The 25146-nt window shown below is 55.1% G+C and overlaps 2 protein-coding genes across 6 annotated transcripts in view; one reads left to right on the top strand and one right to left on the bottom strand.

Annotated features, from left to right (window-relative positions):
* The window catches only part of KATNIP (katanin interacting protein), a 198147-nt gene extending 197450 nt beyond the window's left edge, over positions 1-697 (top strand). The window contains exon 28 of the mRNA XM_082600399.1: positions 528-697. Within this exon, the coding sequence (XP_082456525.1) occupies positions 528-586 (59 nt within the window). The 3' untranslated portion in view covers positions 587-697. The remainder of the gene's footprint in view (positions 1-527) is intronic.
* A 10416-nt stretch (positions 698-11113) lies between these two features.
* The window catches only part of GSG1L (GSG1 like), a gene marked incomplete at its 5' end in the record, with an annotated part of 224864 nt that continues 210831 nt past the window's right edge, over positions 11114-25146 (bottom strand). For all 5 annotated transcript variants that reach the window (XM_082644048.1, XM_082644049.1, XM_082644052.1 and 2 more), the window contains 2 exons: positions 11114-11346; positions 23236-23306. In XM_082644048.1, coding sequence (XP_082500174.1) covers positions 11249-11346; positions 23236-23306 — 169 coding nt within the window. In that variant the 3' untranslated portion in view covers positions 11114-11248. The remainder of the gene's footprint in view (positions 11347-23235; positions 23307-25146) is intronic.

Genomic DNA, 25146 nt, shown 5'->3' with positions numbered 1-25146 from the left:
TCCCACCCCCCTTCAGGAGTCTGGTCGGAACAGAGAAGGAGCTCGCAGCATCACGCACTGTCTCTCGCCCCTGCCAGCCCTCAGACCCCTCTCCTCCGCCCAGGAGCCTTCCCCGGGGGGCTGTCGGGGGGCTGATGGGGGCAGAACCCCGGGAGCAATGTCGTGTGCTTCCCAGAAGCCAAGCCTTGCATGTACAGAGGGAAAAGGGCCATTAAGGGCAGAAGCGCTGTATTGAAAGGGTTGCCCTGCCCTGGGCCGCGGGAAACCAGGAGAGGGTGCACAGGGCGAGGGCTTGCCAGAGGAGGGATGCCTGAGCTGGATCCTGAAAGATGCTCAGGGCTGGTCAGGCAGAGGGAACAGCATGGCAGAGCCTGCTCCGAGCTCAAGGCTGCTGGGGGCGGAGGCCAGGTCTCCAGGGGCCGTGAATGGCAACCCCCGGGCAGTCTGGATTTCACCCCAAGGGCATGGGGCAGCCCTTGGGGATGGCAGCTGGGTGACACTGCTCCCTCTGTGCTCTCCCTTGACAGCCTTACGCCCCAAAACGTGCATCAGCGAGAAGGAGACAGCGAGACGCTGGCGGTGCTGACCGCTGAAGGAGGGGGAGCTGGTCCTCTCAGCCGGGGTGGGGCTCCGTCACCCGGCCCCCCCTCAGCACCCATGTCCCCCGCCCTCAGGCCTCTGTGTGGGCCAGCCCAGACCCCAGACCCCAGGAGCTGGAAGGGAGCTGCAGCGTGGATGGAGCCCACTGGAGAGAAGGCACTCAAGGGGTGAACGGCCCTGGGAAATACAGGAGTTCCGGGCAGGTGGAAGAAGTGGTGTGGTGTGGCCTTCCACTGTCCCCTGCGGTCCTGAGGCCAGCTGCAGGGAGCCCGGGGTCCCCTGGCTCCGTGGCTCTACCGTGAGATCCAGCAAAGCAGGGCCTGAGTCCGCTGAGGCCTGTCGTGGGATCCGCGGGCTCGGCCTGACTCCAGGCAGGAAGGTACCATGGCCAGCCGTGCCAGGGCCTGGAGTAGGGCTGAGCGGGCGAAGGAGGCTAGGCGTCAGACACCAATACCGACAGGCGTGGGGTCCTGCCTCCCGAGGCCCCCACTGAGGGGCCAGCAGCTCCCACCCCCACCACATCCCCGCCTCATCTGGGGGCTGCGGAGCCAGCTGAGCGGGTGGGACTTTCCCCTGGACCCCTCCAGATGTCTAGCCTGGACTGCTACCGCCCCTTTACCCATCCTGGGTCCCGCCCAGGCCCAGTTGAGAAGGAGGGATCCCCTGAGGGGAGCCGGTCCTGCAGGGCCTCTGTCCTCTGGTCAAGCCCAAGAAGGGATGTGCCAAGGGCATGTGTCCTGCTGAGCAACAGAAGGAGCTGAACCCACCAGCGGCCTACAGCCGGCCCCACCCTGGCATGCGGAGCCTTGTCCCTGCGGTGCTGCCCGGCCCAGATAGGACAGGTGGGCAGCGTCATACCCCAGAAGGCCAGTAGGACCCACCCACATGCCTTCTGGATGAAGGGCCCGGAGACAGAGGACCGGTGCCAGGGCCCCAGAAGCCCCGCCCCCTTCCGCTGGAACTAGCCTGGAGGGGGCGGGGCCCTCACTCCCCGCCTGTCCCTGCCCTCGGTCTGATCCAGGCTTTTCGCGCTTGCTGTTTCCCTTTCCATCTGTCCTTGACCCCGTGTCCTGGGCATCAGGCAGTGAGGTTCTTGTTGCCGGGGGTCCCCACCCCTTCTCCCTCGTCGAGCAGCTTCCCAGCAAGTTGGAAATAGGCCTTGCACCCCCGGCTGCGTGAAGCCCAAAACGCATCTATTTCCACCCGTGTAACGAGCTCGGATAAGGGACCTAATTGGTTTCCCAGTGGTGGGTAATTTCTTGTTCCAAATACTAATCCGTTGTTTTCCTGGCGCCCGGCCCAGCCCCGCCGCGTTACTGTACTCAGAGTAGTTCCTATGCAACCAAAAGCCCCAGCAAATACTTTATGAGCTTTGCAGCTTCAGCCGAACAGCTATGCAAATGCGCTTCTCATTTGAAGCGTGGGGCTGATGTGAAGATAAGGAATTGTTTCTCCCGGAGAAGATCCATCATTTCTGTAGCTTGCAAGCCCCCGGCTGCCCTGCTCACTTCCCAGATGTGGCAAGTGCCTCCGGGGCCTCGGGGCTCCCAGGAGACCTGACCAGCTTTTAGTGACCAAAACCAGTGCCGTGGCTTTCAGGGTAGCCCAGCCTTCCATCCCCGCCGAGGCACGTTTACAGGTCAGACGTGTCCGGGAGATTGCACGAACACCGCACACACTTGCTCCTGGAGTCTCAGTTGATGTTTAGAATAATTGTATGTACCATGCAATTTAGGGGGGGAAAAAGCTGTACAGGCATTAACTCTAAAATAACTTTCTATTTTTTCCTCTTGCAAAATCAATAAAAGATGTTGTTAAGAATATGGTCTGATGCACTGGATTTGGGGTCAGACAGAGGGAGCCTGTGTTGCCGCCAAGAACTGAGTCAGAGTCCACTGGAGGCTGGCTGTTCTGTTTTCCCACCTGCAAATGGGGTCGTGGTCCTGGCCAGGTAATAGAAGCCTGTACGTTTATAGTGGTTATTACCTGCCTGGAACTAACTCATTTCATCCACATGCAACCCTGTAGGGTAGGTATGATTATGATCCCCCTTTTACAGACAAGGGAACCAGGGCACAGAGAGGTTGAGTAACTTGCCCAAGACACACAGCTTGGGGAGCTATTAGTCAATACACAAATCCTGAGATAACCAAGGGAGAGCTGAGATGGGGTGAAATTCCCTGGGCCCTGGGGTTTCCCCTCAGCATGTGTGGATTCTGAAAGCCCAGCCCCCAGATGCTGGATTGCTGGCTCCTCCTGCAGTTCCCCACGCCCCTGCGTCCCTTAGGGGTGAGCATTGGCATCTGGTTAAAGCAGCCATTGAGTGGGAAGAAGGTTCAGTCGAAGGGGCCAGGGGTCTAGACTACAGCTTGGTTGCCAGCAATTGCATTGGCACTAGGTAAGAGGGCCCTCTGGAGACCCCACCTCCCTCCACTGAACCAGTGAGAGGGGAGAGGGCCTCTGTCCTGCCCGAATGTAGGGAAGATGGCAGGGCCTCTAGGGGGCCCGCCCCAGCCCCTGCTCCCCTCTGAGTTCCTGTGAAGACAGAAGGGCCCTGCTCTGTCAGCCACCCTGGTGTTGCCAGGGCTTGTGTCTCTGCACCAGCCCTGGAGACCCTGAATGCAGGCCAGCCCTTCCTGCACTCCAGCTGTGGGCTGTGAGGCTGGCCGGGCATCCCAACTTCTAAGCCTCTCCAGCCACCAGCCAGGGCCCTGGGCCTGGGTCCTTGTTGCTCAGGAGCCAGGCAAGCAACGTCGGGGAGCAAAGCTGGCCTTCAAGGACCTGGTCAACAGGGCAGCATGGGCCCCTTCTAGGGGGCAGCTGCAGCTCAGCACCCAGGGTCCTGCAAGGCCAGATCTTCAGGGGTTTTAAGGGAAGCCAGGAATCCAGGTGTTTTCATTATTTTTAATGTGAAATCAGACTTTTAAATGTTGGCTCTAAATTGTTTAAGTTAAAGTAAACATTGAGTGAGCCAAATAAATCCGGTTACAAGTCCCGCGTAGCTGACCGTCCACCCCAGCTCAACCTGAACATCAGCCCTCCCTCCCTTCCTGGCCCCCGGGAGCTTTCAGTCCCTGACCCCTGGCTCCATGAGTGCCCAGGGCTGGTTCCCCCCAGCCCTCCTTGCCTCTCCAGGGAGGTAAAGGGAGGGAGGAGATTATTCCTGAGACCTCAGCCCCGCCCCTCAATGCCCAGGGGCAGAAAGGCAGGGGTCAGTGGGGTAACCTTTGCCGACTGGAGCTACAGTCCCCACCCCCAGCCCTCCTGGAGAACAGAGGCCTTCCTCTCTCTCCACATCCCGCTTCTTGTTCCCTGCATCCCACCCCGACCCTGTAAACACAGGGGTGTAAATCAGCCCCAAACCAGAGCCGTCAGTTGGCACCCAGACCACGCAGGGGCTTGTTGGCACCCAGGCATGGTCTGCTGGGAATGAATCTTGGCCACAGCTGACAAGAGGATTAAGGAAGAGCAGGCACAGGCTCCCAGGGGAGCCTCCCCCAGGCCTCCGTGCCCTGGGGGCCTGCCTTCTCTGATCTACAGTGGGAAGGACCTGCTTCTGTCTGTCTGTTTGGCTCCAAACAGTTCCAGCACTGGCACCATGGCCTCAGAAGGGCCCAGAGGGTCCCGCAGAGCCTGCCAAGGCTGTTTTTTCTGTAGCCAGACAGGTGACAGCTGCCCCATGCCCAGACATGTTTGCTGAGATGCCCTGGGTCCCTCCGCAGGCCTCACCTCCCACCCCACCTGGAGCCAGGATGGCCCTTTCCTGAGGCTCCAGTCACCCCCTGGCCTCTGAGTGGAACAGCAGCTCACAGTCTGGAGGCTCAGCCTCCTCGGGGTTGGTTGGCTGCACTGGTCTGGCAATTCCCTGCTTCTCTGGAAAAACTGGAAGCTCTGGCAGCTCTCATCCCACATTACCAGATGGTCCCCAAAGCCAGAGCTGGCCCTGAGCCCGGCAGCTCCTCCCAGATCACCACAGTCCCCACCAGCCCCTTTTGCCTCACTGGCCTCGATGTCACAACTCCACAGCATCCGACTTGGCACCCCTGAGACAGAGACAGTTTGATCATGTGGAAGAGCAGGGGGGACGGGGTGACAGTGCTGTAGGGCCCGGCAGGGGTGGGGCTCAGCCTCCTAGGCAGGCAGAGAGCTTTCCTGGGGGCCTGGGACTCAAGCTTCAAACATCCAGTCAGGCAACAGGCCCAGACCAGGGGGCCAGGGGAAGCAGGCGAGGTGTCTGTCGTGTGTCCCAATGTGCCATGGGGCTGGCGGTCAGGCATGTCCCTGGACCTCTACGTGGCACTCACGACACCACTTCCAGGTTCCCAGCCTCTGGGAAACTGCTCCACTCAGCCCCTGCCGAAGGGGCAGCCTTTGGTAGTCATATTCTGTGATAATGACAACAAAAATAATAACAGCCAATGCATGCGAAGCCCGTACCAAGCTGGATGCTCTGTGGGTTTCGTCACTGATGGTGTGTATCACTGTGAGACACCGAGACCTCGAGAGTACCCTTTCCCCAGCGTGCTGATGATGGGAGCAACAGCCCTGGGGCCAGCCAGCCAGGGCTCAAGTGAGGCCCCACCACCTCCTAGCTGTGCGACCTTCTCCAGTGACTTTATGCCCCGCGCTTCCTCAGCTTCCTTACCCAGGTCGCAGGGTGCCAGCCGTGCCTGATCCGTGGAGTCGCTCTGGGTGCCCTTAGGGCATCTCCTGGGAGGGAGAGCACGCTGGCTAAGTTCCATGATTGCCCTTTTTTTTTTGCGGTACGCGGGCCTCTCACTGTTGTGGCCTCTCCCGTTGCGGAGCACAGGCTCTGGATGCGCAGGCTCAGCAGCCATGGCTCACGGGCCCAGCCGCTCCGCGGCATGTGGGATCTTCCCGGACCGGGGCACGAACCCGTGTCCCCTGCTTCGGCAGGCGGACTCCCAACCACTGCGCCACCAGGGAAGCCCGATTGCCCCCATTTTATAGGTGTGCAAACTGAGGCTTTCACAGTAAGAGAGTGGCCTGGGGGCTGAAATGGGACCCCAGGGCTGCCCAGCTCCGGGCCGAGGCTCCTCACCAGAGCAACGCGGCACTCTCTCCCGCTCCGCCCACCTGAACTTCCGGGATGCCCTCCAGCCTCAGCTGGTCGTCCTCAAAGGGCACTGGCCTTAGAGAGTGAGTGCTCTCCCCTCCCCCACCAGCTCTTGTCCCTGCTCTGAGCCCATCCCTCGTCTCCTCTCTCTAACCCACCCATGCCTGCAACTCCCACCCCTGACACCCATCCACTCACCCTGGAAGTTCTGGGGGAGGGTCAGCAGGGTCCAGGGAAGGGGGCTTGGTGCACTGACTCACCATCTTGGCCTCATGCCATGGAACTTCTCCCAAGCAGAGGCCCCTTCCCGCTCTCCGCCCCACGAGTCCCAGGGCCCCTCCCTCCCCAATGTCCTGGCCAGTCCTGGCCGCTGCCTGCTCCCCTGCCAGGCCTCTGGCCGTCCCCCAGCCACCGGCCTCCCCGAAGGCAGAGGCTCAGACAGCGTCAGTCCGGGGTGAAATGTGGCCCGAGAAGCAATTTCCAGGGTATGGTGGGCCGGGCTGTGCGGGCACAGGGAAGAGGTCCCGCGCCATGATTTCCTGTCTGTCTGTGCAGTAAATCCCCACGCAGAGGAGACTGGTTTTTTCCTCATGACTGGTGGTCCGGCTGGGCTGAATTTATCTTCGGTCCCACGGCGGGGCTGTCCACCAGCGCAGCAGTGTAATTCCTTCACTGCCCACAGGCCCTGGGGGAGGGGGGAGGGGGGAGGGGGGAGAGGAGCTAAACTCCAGGCCTCCCAGGCTGTGTGCTCCAGGGTCCCATCTCTCATGCTTTGGGGACAGGAGCTTTTCTAAGTCATCCACTCAGAGGACACTCTTTCCTGGTTTCCACGAAGGCCTCATGTGGCCTACAGCATCCCTGCCTGCACGGTATCAAAGCCCCAAAGGGAGGCTCAGAGAAAGGCCAACCCAGTCCAGGTGCCCCTCCCCGCCTCCCCATCTCCCTCCAGGACCTGCAGCAGCTCCTCTCTGGTCACCCTGCCTCTGCCCTGCACCCCATCTCCCAGACCTGGATGAACTTCCCAAAACGCAGAGCTGATGTGTCCATCTCTTAAAACCCTCCTATCAGAGGTTCCCTGCAGCCTTCCAGGTGAAGGCCAAACTTGCCGTAATCCACACGGCCCCACACACTCTGACCCCAGACACCTGCTCAGTAGCAGCCCTCATGCCCTCGCCTGGAGCTCCAGGCATACTGTCCCAGTGTCACACACAACCACACGGCATTCATGTCGACCCCAGGGCCTTTGCACATGCTGTGACTTCTGCCCACACCACCTCGTTGCCTCCTTCCTCATCCTTCAATCCCTGTTGCCATGGCCCTTCCTCTGAGAGGCCCGCCCTCACCCCTGCAGTTTAAATCCGGTCTTTCCATGGTTCGCCTACACAGCGCTTCTCAGGAGCTGAACTGATATTTTTGTTAGAATTATTAAAGTCATCTCTGTCTCCTCCCTGGAATATACTTTCCATGAGGATAGAGTCAGTGTCTTTCTGACTCACCGTGGCAGCTCCAGTGCACACTCACCGCCTGGCACACGGAAGCCCCTCGGCAAATAGTTCTCGATGAATGAGGCCCAATGCAGGTCAGTGGTGGTCTCAGGATTTGAACTAGCTCTGCAGCCCCAGCTGCTTTCCTCTGTCCCCACTTCCTCCCAAACAAGGAGTCGGCACCTTGGAAGCAGCGGCTCTTCCCAGAGATGAGCCTCCCAGCGTGCCTTGTCCTCAGGCCTGGCTGCTGCGGACAAATGGCCATGAATCAAGTTGACGCTTCCATTACCTGAGGGAGTGTGTGGCCAGGACGGGTTGGCTTTGGTGCTGGTGGCGGGGAGGATGGCTCATCACAGCCACCAGCCAAAGAGGGCAGTCAGCCCAGTGACCTCCAGAGGCCTGGACCTGCCCGTTAGCCCCCGGGCAGGGGAAGGACCATGGCCCCAAGGGCACCTTGGGAGAAAGGGGGTGACGTGAGTAAACAAAAGGGCAGAGCCTCATTTCAGGGCACGGGGCATGTGCAGTCACGGGTCCAGGGCTGTTACATGTCCAGGGCCAGCACGTGCCCACATGAGCACGTGCTCAGGGCCAGCGGGAGCACACAGGCAAGGGTGGGTTAGCAGCTGTGCACGTACGAATTGCTAACTCAAGCTTATACAATGTCGAGGTTGGCGTGTACACACAAGCCCAGGGTGTGTGGCTTCAGGGAGGCTGGGGGCAGGTGCCCGGGGCAGAACAGGCTGTATAAGAACTACTCTGGGCTGTGGGTCAGGCCAACCTATGGGGGTCAAGGTCAACATCCAAGGCCAACGGCCATTCTATCCATGGACAGACGGATGGTCATTCTATCCATGACTGCTCAGTGCAGGGGATGGAGCTGAGAAAGTTGTCTGCTGGGGCGGAAAGAGGGCGCCTTTGCCTCCCCATCCAAGCCTCTGTGTGCTCACCCAGCACCCCTGCTTTCAAACCAGGTGGTCCTTCCTCCTCCCAAGTTCAGACAGACAGTGTGGCATTTGTTCCCTGCATGAAGACAACCCTTCCAGTAACTCTCAGTAGGGACTCATTGGGACCATTCGCCTGGCCTGCCTGGAAGTGCTTCCTTTAATCTAACCTGCAGCCTTCTTGCTGCAACCTCTGTGAGACTGAAAGACAGCTACTTCTCCCCGCTGCCCAGCAGGTGCCCAAAAGGACTTGAAGCCTGAGCCACCCCATGGGCCTCCTCCCTCCTCCCCGTCTCCCTCTCTGGCCTGAGCAGTGGGTAAGAATGGCCCTTGCTTGAGCCGTCCGCGTACCATAATCACATACCACTTCCACGATTATTTATTTAATATTTTTCTTTAAGCCAACTTTTTTTCTTTAAACTTAAATGCCTACTTTGGTTTCATCTTAAGCAATAACGTCTGTGAAATCATGGCACTAATGTGCCCGTTATACATTTTTTTCCTAATACACATTTACATAAACACAACTATTAAAATAGATTAAAATTTTTCCCATGTGTCAATGAAAATCATCTCCTGGACCTCTGTGGTCCACTTGTAACTTTGAAAGGATCCTGGGTGAGAATAAAGAGCTCCAAGGGGCCCTGGGCCAGATTTCCCTTTGGACACGCCCCTGCCCAGCCTCACTCTGCTGCTGTGGTTTCTTCTCGCCCAGAGGCCAAAGCCTGACCCTCTTGTCCTGACATTCAAAGCCTTTTTATCTGGGTCCCAGTCTGTCTCCCAGACCCAGCTCCCACCCCTCACGGTAGGTCTGCAATATTTACTGGATGAAAGAATCACTGACTTAACAGCTGCATGAATGAATGAATGAATGGATATCACACACCTCCACCTGGGTGTCCCCCAGGCACCTGAGACTCAACACATCTGACCCTGCCCCCGCCTCCCGCAGCCCATAACCTGAGAGTCATCGCTGACTTCCCCCTCTCCTCCCCCCACATCGGCCTATTTTCCCTGCTGACGAGCTCCTGAATCTGCTCTCACTGTCCCATCCCAGGACCTCCATGCTAAAGCAGCCCACCCTCTTCTCTCCCTTCAGGTGTGGTGAGGATGAGGAAGGGAGCCGTCCTCCCGCATCTGTTCTCTGTCCAGAGCTGCCGGGACCTTCCTGGAATGCACAGCTGGGCGCTTCCCACTCTGCTGAAAGCATCCCCTGCTGCTCCATCCTAAAGAGGCTTCAGAGTCCCTCTGGCTCCACCGACCTCTGCTGCCACATTTCTCACCACCTCCGCTGCTCTCCCTTCTCTCCGCACCTGCCATCTAGACTATCTTAAAGTTCCTATAATGTTCCCAACTTTCTTGCCCTCTACATTTTTGCCTGCCCGACATCTAGACAACTTCATGTCTCAGCTGAAATGTCATTTTCCCACAGGAGCCTCCCCTGACCACCACTCCCCCCCGCAACAAGCAGGTGCTGCCTTTGGGCTCCTGCAGCTTCCCCCCACCCTCAGTTCCCCTCATTGAGGTAACAGCAAACACCGACAAGAGCGTTTGTGTGCCAGGCTCTGTTCTAAATGCTTCGTATACATTCCCTCCTTTAACCCTCAGAATAGTTTCAAGAGGTAGGTGTGCTGATGATCCCCATGTGCCCATGGGGTTGAGGCACAGAGAGGTCAGGTAACTTGCCCAAGGTCTCAAGTGGAGGACCTGGGATCTAAATCCAGGCTGCCTGGTCCCAGAGGACTTCACACGCTGTCCTATATCATCATCTGTCTAGTTATGTGTCCTGCCCATCTGTGAGCTCTGTGAGGACAGATGCCCCCTCTGGATGGTTCGGTATCCTGTCTCAAGTGCCTACCACAGTGTCTGGCACATAGTAGGGGCAGAATGAATTATATCATTGGATAGATGGATACACGGATGGATGGATGGTTGAATAATGAGGATGGGTGATGCATGAAAGGATGATGGATGGTTGTCTGATACAAGGAAGAAAGACCACTGATTGGTGGATAATGGATGAATGGATGGGTGGCTAGCTGGCTGGCTGGATAGGTGGATGGATGGATGGAAAATGGATGATGGATGGTTGGATGATGGGTTTATGAAAGAATGAAAAATATTCTCTACTTGAGGGAAAGCTCTAGAAATCCTTCTGGGAAGGGATGAGGCCTCTTGGAGTCAGGAGTCCTGGTTCAAACCCTCATCTGCCGCTTGCTAGCTCTGTGATCTTGGGCAAGTTACGTCATCTCTGTGACCCCAGGTTCCCTCGTCTTCACAATAGGAATGTTTCCCCAGTCACCTAAGTCTTAAGATTCCATGTAAATGTGGCTCTAGACACAGGGTAAAGGGTCCCTGTGGGAGGCAGGGTAGCTTAGCGCCTGGGTTTGAGGGCCTGTCTCTTGTCCACCCAAAGTTCCCACCTGCCCGGCCCCCATCTCGCCCACCCTCTGGAATACAAGGCAGCCTGCCAGCCTGGCTCCATCCTGACCCCACCCCCCAGACCTAGCCTCAGCTCCAGGTTCCCCACTTTGCCCCACCTGCCCATGCTTCAATGTCTGGCCCTGACCAGCACACTCAGGGCTGTTTCATCTTCAGGTTCCTTAGGGACCTGATGGGGGGGGCCAGAAGGGGGCAGCCACGGCCCAGAGAGCAACTGGCCTCCACACACGGCAAGGAAACAGATTCAACAAGCATTTATTGAGCCCTTGCTGTGTGCCTGCTGTGTGATCCCCCTGGTGCCAGCGCCACTGCCCCTCCTTCAGGAAGCCCCACCCATTCCCTGCCCTCCGCAGGGCTCCACACGCTGGGGACCTCCTGAACTTCCCGGCTGGCTCGTGGGTCCCAGGTTTTCGGTGGCCGAGGTCTGTGTCTCTCCCTGCATCCCAGCTGCACCCAGGAGGGCTCTGCACGTGGCGGTGGCGAGAGTTAGGAGTTGCTGTCCCAGAGTCACGCTGTGCAGCCCTGTGCAGTCCCCCTGGCTGCCCTGGCCCCGTTTCCAGGACCCTGAGACCCAGGCAGTGGTGGGCAGGGCAGGCCACACGTGTCCCACACAGACCAGGTTTCCAAAGGCGCCAGACCAGTGGTCTTGCAGCAGGGGGCTGGTGCCGATGACGGTCTGAGGTCTGGAGCCAGGCTGGTCGCTGTCACACCCAGTGCCCCAGGACCCAGCACTGGCGGTTCAGCTCCGGCACCTCCTGTGCAGAGCTCCGGGGCCAGGAATCTCCCATGTGTGGCTGGTATCCTGCCGAGAGACGGCGTGGTCAGTGCCAACGGCTGCCTTCCTCCACCCCCACCCCATTGGCCCACTGACACCCACCAGCTCCCCACCCACCCATCTATCAAGCTGCACCCAGCTCTCTACCCACTGTCCCACTCACCGTATCACCATCCGCCCACCCAGCTCTCCACCTCTGCCATGCCCCCATCACCCACCCATCTGCCCACCGGTCCACCAACACCTAGACATCCACCTGCCAGTATCCGCTGCCATCCACTCACCAACCCACCAACATATCCACCATCACTCACACACACACACACACCCAGGAGCCTGCACAGCCCTAGAACCCACTCAAGCATCTCCCACCTCTCAACACCCATACGCCCACCACTGCCTCATCCAGCCCCCCAGCACCCCATAATACTCCCACCAGCCTGGCTTCACACACACACATCTGCCCATAACCTGAAACATCCACCCATCCAGCCACCCAGCCACTCTCCAACTCACCCGCTTACTCATCGGCTTCCCAACCTGCCAACACATCCACTAACTCATCAAGTCTCTACCCCTTAACTCACCAACATACCCATCCAACAATCTCACACTGCCCCACCACCAACCCTGCACACCCACCTGCCCTGACATTCACCCACCCCACTCAAGCCATCCACCGACCAAATTTCCATCCTCCCCCCCTTCACCTACCCACACCCTCACCTGCCCCCCAGCCATCCACCCCGTCAGGCTTCCCTGGGCTCCGCTGTGTGCTCCCACGTGCTCGAGGAGCTGTGGGATGGTTAGAAGGAGAACAGTGAAGATGACTCCTGGGCCCCAACTGTATTTGACCTCAGGCCAGCGAGAAAGTACGTGGACATCCCAAAGCCGGCCCCGAGCAGCTCCCTGGGCCAAGACATGGGGCAGAGACTCTACCGCCTCCCACTACGGCCCTCTGCTCTTGACGGCCTGGGCAAGCACAGGGGCTGGGAGGCTCGACTGATCCAACATGCTCACTCTTCTGTTTTTCTTGATTCTCGGAAGCTTGCTCCCTTGCCTTCACCCAAGCACCTCCTTCATGTCTTCCTAACACACCAGACCCATTTCCATCTCCAAGCTGGGACCTGCCTAAAATGCCCTTTTACCTACTGCTGAATTGAACACCCAAAGCCCAGCTCAAGTTTCTCCTCCTACAGGAAGCCCTCCGGACATCCTCGCTCCAGCCTCAGGGGTCTCCCTCTCTTGGAGCATCCACTCCAAGTGGTGCTCTGTCAGCGCTGCCCCCCCACCCCCCAGGATTAGACAGCCCAGGAGAAAAATGGCTCAACCCTTGGAGAATATTCCATGGTGAATCAATGGAGCCAGAAAGATAAGAACAAAGGAGATCACAGGGAGGAGAGACTGCGTGGCATGGTGGGTGGGACTGGCTCAAAGGGCAAGGGGGAAAACTAACAGTGACAGAGTGCTTATAGTCTACACACCGTCCTAGGTTCTGTCCTCGCAAGCCTAAGCCCATTTTACAGATGAGGAAACTGAGACTCAGCCAACATAAGCAGCTGCCTTAGGATTCACAGCTACAGGCCTGCTGGGTTGAATTAATTTCTTCCTGATTCGAAACTTCAGCATTAAAAGAAATGTGTTCTCTGCTGGTTTGTTTCCCCCTCCGAGCTCTAAAGGATGCTCAGATATACTTCTCATCCTTTAGGGTCAGACATCCTTCAGAGCAAGCCCCTTGAGGTGGGAATTCCTGCTGAAGCCAAGTGGCTGCTTGCACTCCTCCAAGGACAGACAGCTCATCACTCTTCCTCCACCCCCAAAGTAGCTCTGACTATTGGGAGATTCTTCCCCATAACAAAGGCTGGAAGGGAACAGGCAAAGATGGGGATGGTTGTACCAATTGTGCGGAGTGGGCATGCGTGATTTTTTTTTCCTTTGGCGTTTCTTCTGTTTTTAATATTCTCTAATGTTGGTGCTTTGCTAATTTTACTATATTCTTAAAAGGGGTGGGAAACATTTGCCAAACATTCTGGAATCGTTTGGCCTCAGGAAAAACATTTGTTTTGGCCCCAGTCACTGAAACAGTTGCATTCTTTGGAAGTGCCTGCTGCCAAGATATAGGTGTTGGGATTTTTTTTTAAATCTAAAAGCAAATATTTGGTGCTCAGAAAGCCTTGATTGTTTTTCTAAATGAGTATTTAGAAATGATTGTAGCTGCTTACCATTGCCAACAGGCAGAACCTTGGAGAGTTTGTTGGAACAGAGAGAAAGTGATCATGTGATTTTAAGGAAAAAGAAGGGCCATGATCCTTATCCTTCTGTGAGTCAAAATCAGGTCAATTCGCTGATGACTGGGGTCCTCCTCCCTTCTCTAGCCTCCCAGGAGGGGCTTGGGGCCCAGGGCCATTTACAGTGAGGGGAGCCCTGTCCTCACCATACACCCCACCAGCCCACCACGACTTCCCACTCACTTCCCTTCTCCTGGTTCCTTTACTTTGGGGCCAGTCACCAGCCAGGAAAAAAGAAAAAGCCTTATGCTGTAAATCAGAGAATTCCCACCTCAAAATGCCTACTGGCCCAAGCAAATGACATAATTGGGTGAAGTGGCCAGAAGCAGCCTTTCCTTAGCTTTGGTTAACTGTTGTGGGGAATGTGGGCTGTGATCTCCCAAAATGATCTGAGAAACTGAAAATCGGGATTCTGAAATCAAATCTCCTGGCTTTTAAATGATGACAACTAAGGCTTTTAAAGCATTTAAAACCGTCTGTGGGCCAAGCAGCATCTCTCAGGCTGGACTCAGCCCACAGGAGGCCATTTCTGACCTCTGACTACTTCCCGGCCGGCATCTTTGTCCCATGACTCAGGTCTGTGGCTTCACACATTCCAGACCCTCGGCTGCGGCACCTTTCCCTGCTGTCCTCTGGCCGTTGAGTCCCCCACTCCTCACTTGTGAATGCGCCCTCCTCTGGGAAGCATTCCATGGGCCTCTGTGCCCACACGGCAAGCTGCACATCCTTCTCTCCCTGTGCATGTCCCTTTGTGCTGTCGGGGTCTCCCCAACTAACCTGGGGACTCAGTGCCGTCAGGGAGTGGGTCTGCTTCATCCCGGAGCCTGCAGCCCCCAGCACCTGGCTGGGCACAGAGCATGTCCTGAGCTGACTTTTTATAACAAATGGAGAAACCATGCGGGAGGAGAAGGAGCGATCCCTGAGCTGGAGGCACGTGCTCAGCCCACCTTCCCTGAGATTCTGTACATTTGAGAGTCTCTTTGCTCAGCCTCTCCTCCTTTGGGTACAGACTCAGGGTGGGGAACTGTACTTGGATTCTGATAGTCAAAGGTTCAAATTCAGGCTCCACCACTGACAAGCTGAGTGAACCTATTTTTTTTTTTAAAGCTGTGTGACTTTTGACAAGTAACTTCACCTCTCTGGGCCCGCAAATGGATGTTAGTTACTAAGGAGTCAGCAGACCCTGCAGGCCCCCTGCTAGAAGCCTTTCATTATGTGACCTCAGAGAGATGTGAAAATTTTAAAATGCCAGTATAGAGGGGGTTTGGGTTCAACCACCTCTCTTCACAGATGAGGTGGCCAAGGCCCAGAGGTGGGAAGAGATCTATCCAAGGTCTCACTCAGAGGGTTGGCAGCAAGTATGGGGTTCAAATTCCCTTGGAACCTCCCAGGCTTAGCAGAGTATTCAGCCCATAGGAGGTTCTCAGAAGATGTGATTTATCTTCCATTTTTGGTCCAAATATCAAACATGAAGTTTTTTAACATTCAGCCTCTTCCAGTCCTAACATCTCAATCCCTCAGTGGGAAATCACTGTCTCGAACTCTCTCCAAGGCACCAAGATCCTGGGAGATCTGCTCTCAGCTCTGCTGAATTGTGTGAAATCACATCTACTGTTCCAAAATGGATTCATTGGGTTGGAAGGATCCTTCAAGACCCAGAGCGGCATCACAAGTGTGCAGACAGAGAAATGGGGGTGATCACAGAGGAAGTGACTTGTCCAAGGTGCTCCAAAGCCAGTAGAGGAATTAGTGAGGGTGGGCAGGTGGCTGGTATTGCCGTTCTTGACTCCATAGGAGCTCAGCCTATCAGAGAAGAGCCAGATGGACCCTCTCCACCTGCTGTCCAAGGTACTGAAGAACCCTCTCCAGGACTCATGGGCCCATCCAGAGCCTGCTGTCTGGCTGCCCAACCTTGAACCCTTACCTCTAGAAAGACCTGGGATGTGGGGAGAGATGGGGAGATGAATCAAGGTTGGCACTGAGATGTCTGGCTTTGGAGACCCTTCCAGCTACTGACACCATCATCCCTCTTCCATTGCCGCCCTGACTGCCTCTCCAAGTCAACCCTGCTCTGTAAATCTGCATGCTGAGGGCACTTCAGAAACTCCATCATATTTGGTAATATCTGTTTACTTGTTTCCTTCCGTTTTCCTCTTCTAGGCTGTATGGAACATGAGGACACAGACTAGCTCTGCTTTTATGCATCGCTGTGTCCTCGACACCCAGCACAATTCCACACACAGTGCTGAGAGCATAGATTTGTTGAATGAATACGCTGGAGGATTTGGGAAGGATTTGTGTAGGATCCATGTGGAGGGGAAGGTTGGGTTTTCTGGTTTACCTTGGGGATGGGTTGTCTCCTAGGAGATCGAATGGGGGTCTCATCTCTCTCTTCACTAGAGTCCATCTGCTGGGGACTCCTTCCTGGGCCAAGGCATTCTCTCCACCTCTTTCCCACACTCGGGATCAGGCTGAGTCCACTGAACCTGCCACCTCTCCCCAGAGCCACTGATTCCTTCATTTCCTCATTTGTTGAGCACCTACTGTGTGTCCGCCTCCATCTGGATGCTGGGTCTGCAGACAGGAGTCAGATGCAGACCTGTCCTCTGGGTGCTCACAGTCTAGTGAGGGGAAGAGATGACAAGAGCAAACATGCCTCCAGCTCTCACTGTGTCAGGAGCCATTCACTGTGCCTCGTGTTCACTGGCTCATTTAATCCTCAGAAATGGGAGTTAGGTGCCATTACTATGCCCATTACACAGATGAGGAAACTCAGGCTCAGACAGGTTAAGTGACTTGTCCAGGGTCTTACTGCTGGGATTTGAACCTAGGCAGCCTCACTCCACAGGCTGGACTTGTAACCACTATAAAATTCTCCCTCATCTACTCGAGTGCCAGGGAAGGGAAATGCAGAGGTGAACACATCACCTCTGCTAGGGGCTGGAGAGGGGACTGGTTACTATTGCTGGACATCTGAGCTAGACTTGGAAAGCACTGTGAAGCTCACAATTCCACTGGTAGGGTTTGGTTTTTTTGTGGGTTTTTTTTTTGCCAAAGGGAGGCAGGGAGCAGGTCATTTCAGGCGGAAGGAACAGGGTGTGAAATAGGTTCTTGGCAGGTAAATGAGGTTTTCAGGAGGTGTGAAAAAACTCATGATGTTGGTGGTTGGAGGAAAGCAAGATGGTCTGTGAGGCTGGAAAGCCCAGTACACGGGGCTAGAGGGGTGAGGAGTGGAAGGCTGCAGTTGCAAAGATGCTGGGTGCCAGGTGTAAATGGCCCGGCAGGCCCCTGGGGGGTACAGGGTTTATCCTGCACCTGGGGTTTCTGCTGTATCATCAGACTTACCTGAAGCCAATTCCTGGCCTGCCCCAAACCAAGGAATTGGGATCTCCAGGGAAATCTTTATTTTAACAACTGTCCCCAAGTGTTTCTTAGGATTGGGGATGATTGCAGAAACACTGCCTTGGGCAAAAATGGGCATAAGGAACTACGACACAGCTTGAGCTTAGAGTCGCCCAGGCTTCTGAGCCAAGGAAAATGACATTGTTGCTCGGAATCCATGGAATGGATTTTAAAAATGGAAATAGTCCTCAGAGAAACTACCCCATGAAGACAAAGTGAGCTCAACCATTCACTGGAAAGGTACTGAGGACCAGCCTCGTGCTAGGCACTGGGGCTGCCCCACAAATGTGGTGACAAGGTCCTGGTCCTCATGACATTTCCATTCCAGTGGGGAGAGAGTTAGCAAAGGAGGATTCCAGGAGTGATGAGTGACTGAAAGAAAAGCTGAAGCACGAGCGGGATGGCTGGAGAAGGCTTCCCGGGGAATGTCCAGGAGGGTCGGCACAGGACCTGACACCCACCAGGGATGCTCTCACAGGAAGGTTTGGGGCTGGAAGCGGGTGGAGAAGACATGATTTTGTGTCTTAGGAAGATGGATGGGAAGAGAATCGGCCCGAGAAGCAGCAGTTTCCACCCAGAAGTTGCTGAATAGCCCAAACAGGTGACAAAATGCAGACTCCCTCCTGGCAGCAGCCCAGGGACAAGTGCAGTTCAGAATTTGGTCTGTGGAGCGGCAGAAGCAGCGCCTCTGGAAATGCAGAATCCCAGGCCCCACCCTGATCTCCTCAGCCAGAAACTCTGGGGTGGGACCGGGCAATCTGTGTTTCAGGGAGCCCTCCAGGGGATTCTGATGCTGACACTGGCTCAGCTCTCTCTACCCCAGTGCCAGGGTCTCAGGTATCTCCAAGCTGCATGGCTGTCTGTGTGCCCAGCAAGTTGGCATTGATATTTATTTCAGAAATATTTTCTGTTTCCATTTTAATAAAGGAAGCAGACTCAAGCAGTACTATATTGGATTTGATTTTGATCTAATAAAAATGCCAAGTTGCTCTGAGCCCAGAAAAGTCTGCCTTGAAATTCCCTCTGCTATTTTGAGGGCAGCAGCGGCAGAGACTCGTCTAGATGGAGCTCCCAGAAGCCACCTCTATACCCGGCGAGTGACAGCCTTTCACTCAGCCCAGCTTCACAGACACACCTGGCAAAATCAAAAGCTTGTCTCGGGCATTGAACTGGACAGCTGCAATCAGCTGCAAACCCCAGTTGTCCCTAAAAGGAAGACGCAGACACCTGGACCATACGGCAGCATTGACACCATCAAATGTCACATCTGATGTGCCCCCGAGCTAGCTGGTGGCACTGCAAAGCCCCAAAGGCAGGTTTCAAAGGCAAACTCTTTCCTCAGGAAGAAAAAAAAAAAATGTGGCAGAATCTATATCACAGTAGCCCAAGAAAAAATAGCAACTTTTGGAACAGTTAAGATAACCAAAAGTTCATGTAACTCTTTATGTAAAAGTGGCTTCTCGGGTGGGATATGGTGGGAGAAAATGAGAAGTTTAGAGAGGCAATTCAGCACCTACTGTGTGCCACCCACTGTTGTAGGCTCTCAGGATACAGGCGTGAACAAAACAAAAGACAGGGTGCCTAATCTCATTGAACCCAGCGGAGAAAGGCAACAAAACTAAAACCAGGTATGTAAGTATAATTTCAGAGAGGTACAGATATGATGAAGAAAACACAGTGATATGAGGTCGACTGGGGAAGCTGGTGCAGGTTAGGGGAGCTGATCTGAGGAAAAGCTCAGAGAGGAGACAAGGGACTTCCCTGGTGGCGCAGTGGTTAAGAATCTGCCTGCCAATGCAGGGGACGTGGGTTCGAGCCTTGGCCCGGGAAGATCCCACATGCCGCAGAGCAACTAAGCCCGTGTACCACGACTACCGAGCCTGTGCTCTAGAGCCTGTGAGCCACAACTACTGAACTACTAGAGAAAGCCCATATGCAGCAACAAAGACCCAACACAGCCAAAAATAAATAAATTAATTAATTAAATTTAAAAAAAGGGAGACAAAGCCAGTCATGCAAAGATTTAGAGGGAGAGCATTTCAGGTGGAGACAAGAGCACATGCAAAGATCCTGTGGAGTGAATGAGTTCTGTATGTTCAAGAAAGAGAAAGGCCAGGGTGGCTGGAGCAGAATGAGGGAGGGGAGAGTGGGAAGAAATGAGGTGGAGAGTTTGGGGGCCAGAGCAGGAACGGCCTGGTTCCCAGGATAAGGGAATAGATCTACACGTCAAGCTGAGTTGTACTGCCCGGGGGACCATAGATCTCAACAAAGTCAATCTGCGTCTCAGAGCCTCAGCCTCTCAGTCTACACAATAAAAACAATCAACCCTCCTTCCCAGGGCTGTGCCAGCCATCAGATGAGACAGCTGTGAAGTGCTCAGCGGGACCTGCACACAGTAAGTGCTTAATAATGCAGGTTCCTGGCACTCCTCCTCTCCCGTGCATCCTGCTGGCAAGTCAGTACACCAACCAGATCTGAGCAGTTGCTCAGTAGAGGAATGTTGCAAAACTTGTCCAGGCCTTTCCAAAACATTTTCTTGGCCAAAATCCCACTAGCAGCTAAGAGGCCGCATTCTGGAGACGGTGTCATTTCCCTAGACGGTCTGATCAGGCTGCTCTCCAGCCCATGAACCATGTGAGGACCCAGTCCACAGGTGGCTGGGCCCCGCATCCCCAAACGCTGCCTGGGGTCTGGCAGATGGGGTGTGCCCAGCCCACATTCGGTGCCTCCCCCGTCAGCTCCGACAGCAGATGGGGTCTACCTCTTCCTCACTGTTGTGACTCTGAGACGCCAGCGCCTCCGCTGGTCCCCGGGGAAAGACAGCCATCCGGATAACTCGGCTACCTGCACACATGGCAGAGGTGCTGGGGACTCTGAGGTTCCTTTCTTCCCCGAGAGGCTGGGACCTGGAAAACCTGTGGGAGCCACAGACCCTTCCCCACTGGCTTCCATGCTTCTCTTTGAGCCCCAGGGTGTTAGGACTTCGTGGCTTCTCCACCTCTCCCCACCCCACACAATCTCCCTCGATGGTCTCAAAAGTCCCCCAGCTTCAACCATCTCTGTTCTCAACCCTACACGCCCCTCAAACTTGTCCTCTCCAGGTCCATCAGTGGGTGACATCTGGCCCTTGATTGCTGCCCTGAAAGTTCTGTGCATATCTTAGGTTCCTGGCCTCCTCCATCCGTCACCTCAAGTCACCCAAGCTGATGCTGTGGGTGCGCCCTCCCTCCCAGTGGAGCAGGCTGCTGACCTCCTACGGCGCCAGGGCTTTCTCCACCCGCCCCAGGAGAATTCACTCACCGTACCCTACCCCAGCAGCCTTCAAACAACACCTGAGGAGAGCTACTGTCATGTCCGGAGGGAAAACTCAGACCGTGTGCTCTGCACTGGCTCCCCAAGTCACCCAGCAGGGCGTACAGTGATAACCAGCCTGGAACATGGCTTCCACCTGCCATCTGCCTTTCCCCACTTAGTCTGCCTCCCTGGCACCTATTTGTATTTTCTGGGATCACCCAAATAAGGTACTTGCTGTTGGATCCTTATCTCAGGATCTGCCTCCAGAGGAGCACAAACAAAGCACTCAGACGACTCTTCCAGCAAAAAATTCTTGTATCCTCCCACTTTTATCTCTGTTGTCACAGGTCAGGCCACCGTCACTCCGGGGGATGAGGGGACAGCATCTAAGCTGGTCTGCTGGCCTCTACTCCTCCTCCCCTCCCATCCTTTTCCCACATTGCAGATGGATGGAAGGAGGGATGGATAGATGTGGATATAGGTAAAGATGATGTAGACACAGATATAGCTACAGATACAGATACAGATACAGATTAATAATCTGGGCAAGTCTCTTCCGCGCTCAAAATGCCCCTCCCCCCCACTGCAGAGCCAGCTCCTTCCCATGGTCCTGCCTCATGGGCCCCCCAGCCCCATCTCCTCCCGCATCCCAATCCCCACCCCCCATCGCTCTCCCTGCTCCGGCCACGTGGCCTCCAGTGCTGGCTGCTGTGGAGACTTGGCACCTGCAGGCCCCTCTGCCTGGAAGGCTCTTTGTTTGGCTGACTCCTTCTATTTCCTTAGGCCCCAGCTCCAGCGGCCCCTCAAAGAGGTGGCTCTAAAGAGGCCGCCCCCGATCACTCTTTATCATCACGTTCCTTAGCACCTGACATCACCATGTTTGTTTCGGAGTTCACTTCTTTCTTGATTCTCCCTCCCTCTAGACTCCCACCCCACAAGGCAGGAGCTCTGCCTGCTCTGGCTCCCGGCTGCAGCTCCAGTGCCAGCACGGAGGGTCTGCACAGCTCAGTATTTGCCGAGGGCACGAAAGATGGAATTCTCTGCAGGCTGTTGACCTGGGGAATGCATGTGATGCTTGGGAGGTGAAGTGGATGCCAGGACAGAGGTGAGGGGCTGGGTTGGGGGTGGAGGGCTTCTGCGGCTCCGCCGACGCTGGCTGTCCTCACTTTCCATCCCAGGGCTCGCTTTCAGGGCCAGATTTGCTCTCTGGACTCTTTCTTCCATCCTCAGCCCTCAGGGATCTGGCCTTTCCTCCTCCCAGCTCCCTAGCTGCCCCCAAGACAAGCCCCACGACCTCTTTCCACCCAGGGCTTCCTGCTCACTCTGCAGGGGCCTCAGGGGGCTCCAGCCCAAGCAGGGGAGCCAGTGGCACTCTGGAACGTGCCAAGGCTCTCAGCCTGTGTCCCTACCATGTGCTGCCTGAACCCCTCTGGTGGATTCCTGCTCTCTTCTGTTATCCCTGAGGCAGGCGCTCCCCAGCCTCCTCCATGCCCTGGCTCCTGACCCCTTCCTCCAGGAAGGCCCCCACCCTGACACCTGCCATGAAGCCACAGTCTGTGGGTCCAGCATCCACCCCAGTTCCTCGGTCAGGCAGTTAGCATTCTGGACATCTTCCTGGGCTGGTGTCTCCTACAGGAGCCTCTTCCCTCAGCGTGAAGACCAGACCCTCTCCTCCTCTCCAGCCGGGCCTCCTCCCAGGCTCCTTCACCCACCTCCATCTTCTCCTCTCAGCAGAGCCATTTCTCACTCCGTTACTAGGATCCCAGGGGTTGGGGGCAGACAAACCTGAGTTTAAATCTCTGCTGTCTTAGTTCAGATTCCCCAGAAGCAAACCCTGAGATAGGAATTGGAGCAAAGGGGTGACACTACAAAGATGCAGGGAAACTTGACAGAGCAGGGGACATGGCCCAGGGGAAGGAAGGCGGCCAACCCAGGCAGCTGCTAGACCTGGTAAACCTGGCTAATCCTGCAAATCACACACCTTGGGGCGATACCACTCAAGGGGCGAGGGAGCCAGGGTATCTACATGGCAGCTTCCCTGGCACTTCCTGCCTTCTGTGGGTGGAGGTGGGGCAAGCCCCCAGGCACAGAGATGCAGATACTGGCAGCTGGGAGGCACTGTAGCTTCCTAAAAGGCCTGAGAGATACAGGCAGGGCACAGACAGCACCTGCTCTAACGGCTCTGCCACTGACTAGCTAAGCTGTGTGACCTTAGGCAAGTTGCTCCACTTCTCTGAGCCCTCATTTCTGCAACGTGTGGTTAGTAATCCCGGCTGTAGGGGTTGGCGGTCAGCAAGAACAGGAGATCAGGCATAAAAAGCCCTTAGTACAGAGTGGGGTGGGCAGGGAGCATGGGGTGTGCATTCAGCAGGCTCGGATGAGATTCTGTCACTTTAACTTTAGCCTCAGCTCCTTTCTTTTCTGTGCAGAGCAAGGCCTTTCTCTCCTTTGACCTCCCCTTTGCTTTCTGGTCCAGACATCTGTTTTCTGAATAGGAGCCCTAGATTCTGACCCCCACAGTGAGGCATATGAAGTCAGTGCATTCTGAGCTGCCGCAAGTATCCACTGCTCAAACAGATCTTGTGAGCTATCACCTCCCTGACTTGGCTAGTTCTGCCCCAGAGCTGTTGTCCCTTCCAGCCAATGGCTAACCCCAGCCTGGATGGAGCTGTGGTTCGCCTGCCTGTCTTTAAGGCACCCCCATGTCCCTCTTGCTTCCTTAGCATTCCGACCCCATTGCAAGGGCTGTGGCTGCTGGGTGCGGAAGACTTGCTCTGCTAAGACCCCAGCCTCAGTTTCGCCATCTGCAGTATGTGTCTGGGGAAGAATGCAGGGGGGCAGGGAGAAGTTGGCCTGGCCCATCTCCAGGGTCCTCTCTTCTCAGACGGCTCATGGATCTGCAGCACTGGCTCCTGCAGGTGAGGCCACTTACGGGCAGGGTATCTCTCGTGGCGGCAATCCAAGTGAAGGTCCTCCTCCTCGTGCCCATCCCCCTTCTCCATCCTGGAAAGAAAAGAAGCCAAAAGCCGGTGTAAGAGAAAGCAGGCTGAGCTGGCAGAGACCCAGGACCTGGAAAAGTGCAGCCCCGCCCCTCTGGGGAACATTTTGTGAAGCAACTTGGCCCATTGTCCCACGGGGTCCTTCCCACGGCCCTGTGAGATGGGCATCGTTATCTTTCCATTTTATTGATGAAGAAACTGAGGTATTGAAAGGTGATGTGACCAATCAGGTGCCATGCAGCTGATAAATTAGAGGCAGAATAGGGATGCAAACCTACGTGCTCTCACAAAAAGATGTTCAATCACGTGCAAATAGCATGTGACACGAGAATGTGTACAGTTTGATTTGCTTAAAAATTACACACGAATATGCACAAAACATTACTTGCCAGAACATATACCAAAGGGTTAGTGGTGATTAACCCCAGATAGTGAGAATATAGTGGATTAAATCTAGAACCTTCTTTTTGAACTTAGCCCTATTTCCTGATTTGGGGGCAAAGGACTTTTATTAGCTGCGTCACTTTCTTTAACTAAATCAAAACATTCCCTAAAGATGTTTCTACATACATAGAAACAAAGCCCTGGTCTTCTGACCTCTGCCACAGTGCTCTTTCCCACCAACCACTGTGAGAATTTCTCCTCTGGCATCTCAAGATCACTGCAGTTCCAGAGGGAGCTGTCTCTACTGGCCTGGCCGGGGATGGGATGACAAGCACAGAGCAGAGGAAGGGTCAGAGTGAAAGCAGCTGCAGATTCTCCAACACAGTTCCAGACCTAGAACCTCACCCCCATCCCACCAATGGCTGAGCCAGAGAATGGGCAGGGCCACAGTCCCACATGGCACTCATCCATGTGTAACCCAAATACATTCCAGAGCTCCACGAGGTCCAGTCCACACGTGCCTCACCTTTAGACAAACATAACCTACGCCTCCAAAGTAGAAACAATTCCAACCATTACTGTATGTCCTAAAGAACACTGAAAGCACCCCCGATTCCTTATCTGTGGCCCTGCACCTTGACATCGGCCCTCTATCCCTTGCTTTGCTTTTACTTGCCTTGCAGCTGTCCTAGAACATCTCTCATCTCACATCTCACTTTCAGTGCCCCCTACGCTCTCTCCAGTGCCCCCAGCATGGTGTCTTCCCATTTCCCCACCGTCCTCTCCTTTCCACCGCTCTCCTCTTTTCTCTCACGTAAGGATGTCTCAATTCTTTCCAAAGCAAATGCCCCACCCCTGTTTTCTGACACTTCCCATCACCTCTTATTCCTAGTTGCATAGCTGTGTCCAGAAGCTTGGGGCTAGAGGAGACATGGGGCAGGCGGTGACTGACAAGCAAGCAAAGCCAGAAGTGTCCCCAGTAGAAGGGAAAGAAATTACCTATGCAATGATAATTTGGGTCTCCTAACACTGTTCATTCACGCATTCAGCAGGGATTTCCTGAGGCCCTGCTCTGTGTAGTCTGTACCAGATGCTGCAGAGGGTGGAAATGTCTACTTCATAGTCTCTGCCCTCAAAGAGCTTCTAGTCAAGTAGGAAGTCAAGCACGCACACGAGTTAGAAAATGCCATGCATTAAATAACACACTTCAGGATTGCCTACGATAATGTCTGCACCAGGGGCTAGGCCTGTGCTTCCCAGGAGACAAACTCTGAACACAAATCTTATTAACAAGGACCTTCTGTGGCCTAGGAAGCCCCAGATGGCAGAACAAAGGCCTGAGTGTAGATGCTATAGGAAGGCAGATATCCTATAGATAACTGACGCTATAGGAAGGTTCAAGGGAGGTTCAGTATAAGGGAAGATGTATTTTTGTTTGTTTGGTTGGGTTTTTTTTTTTT

The sequence above is a fragment of the Mesoplodon mirus genome (assembly GCF_964341445.2).
Source record: "Mesoplodon mirus genome assembly, chromosome: 15".
NCBI lineage: Eukaryota > Metazoa > Chordata > Mammalia > Artiodactyla > Ziphiidae > Mesoplodon > Mesoplodon mirus.
The sequence above is the reverse complement of the archived record's forward strand: the minus strand, read 5'-3'. Positions and strand labels throughout refer to the sequence as shown.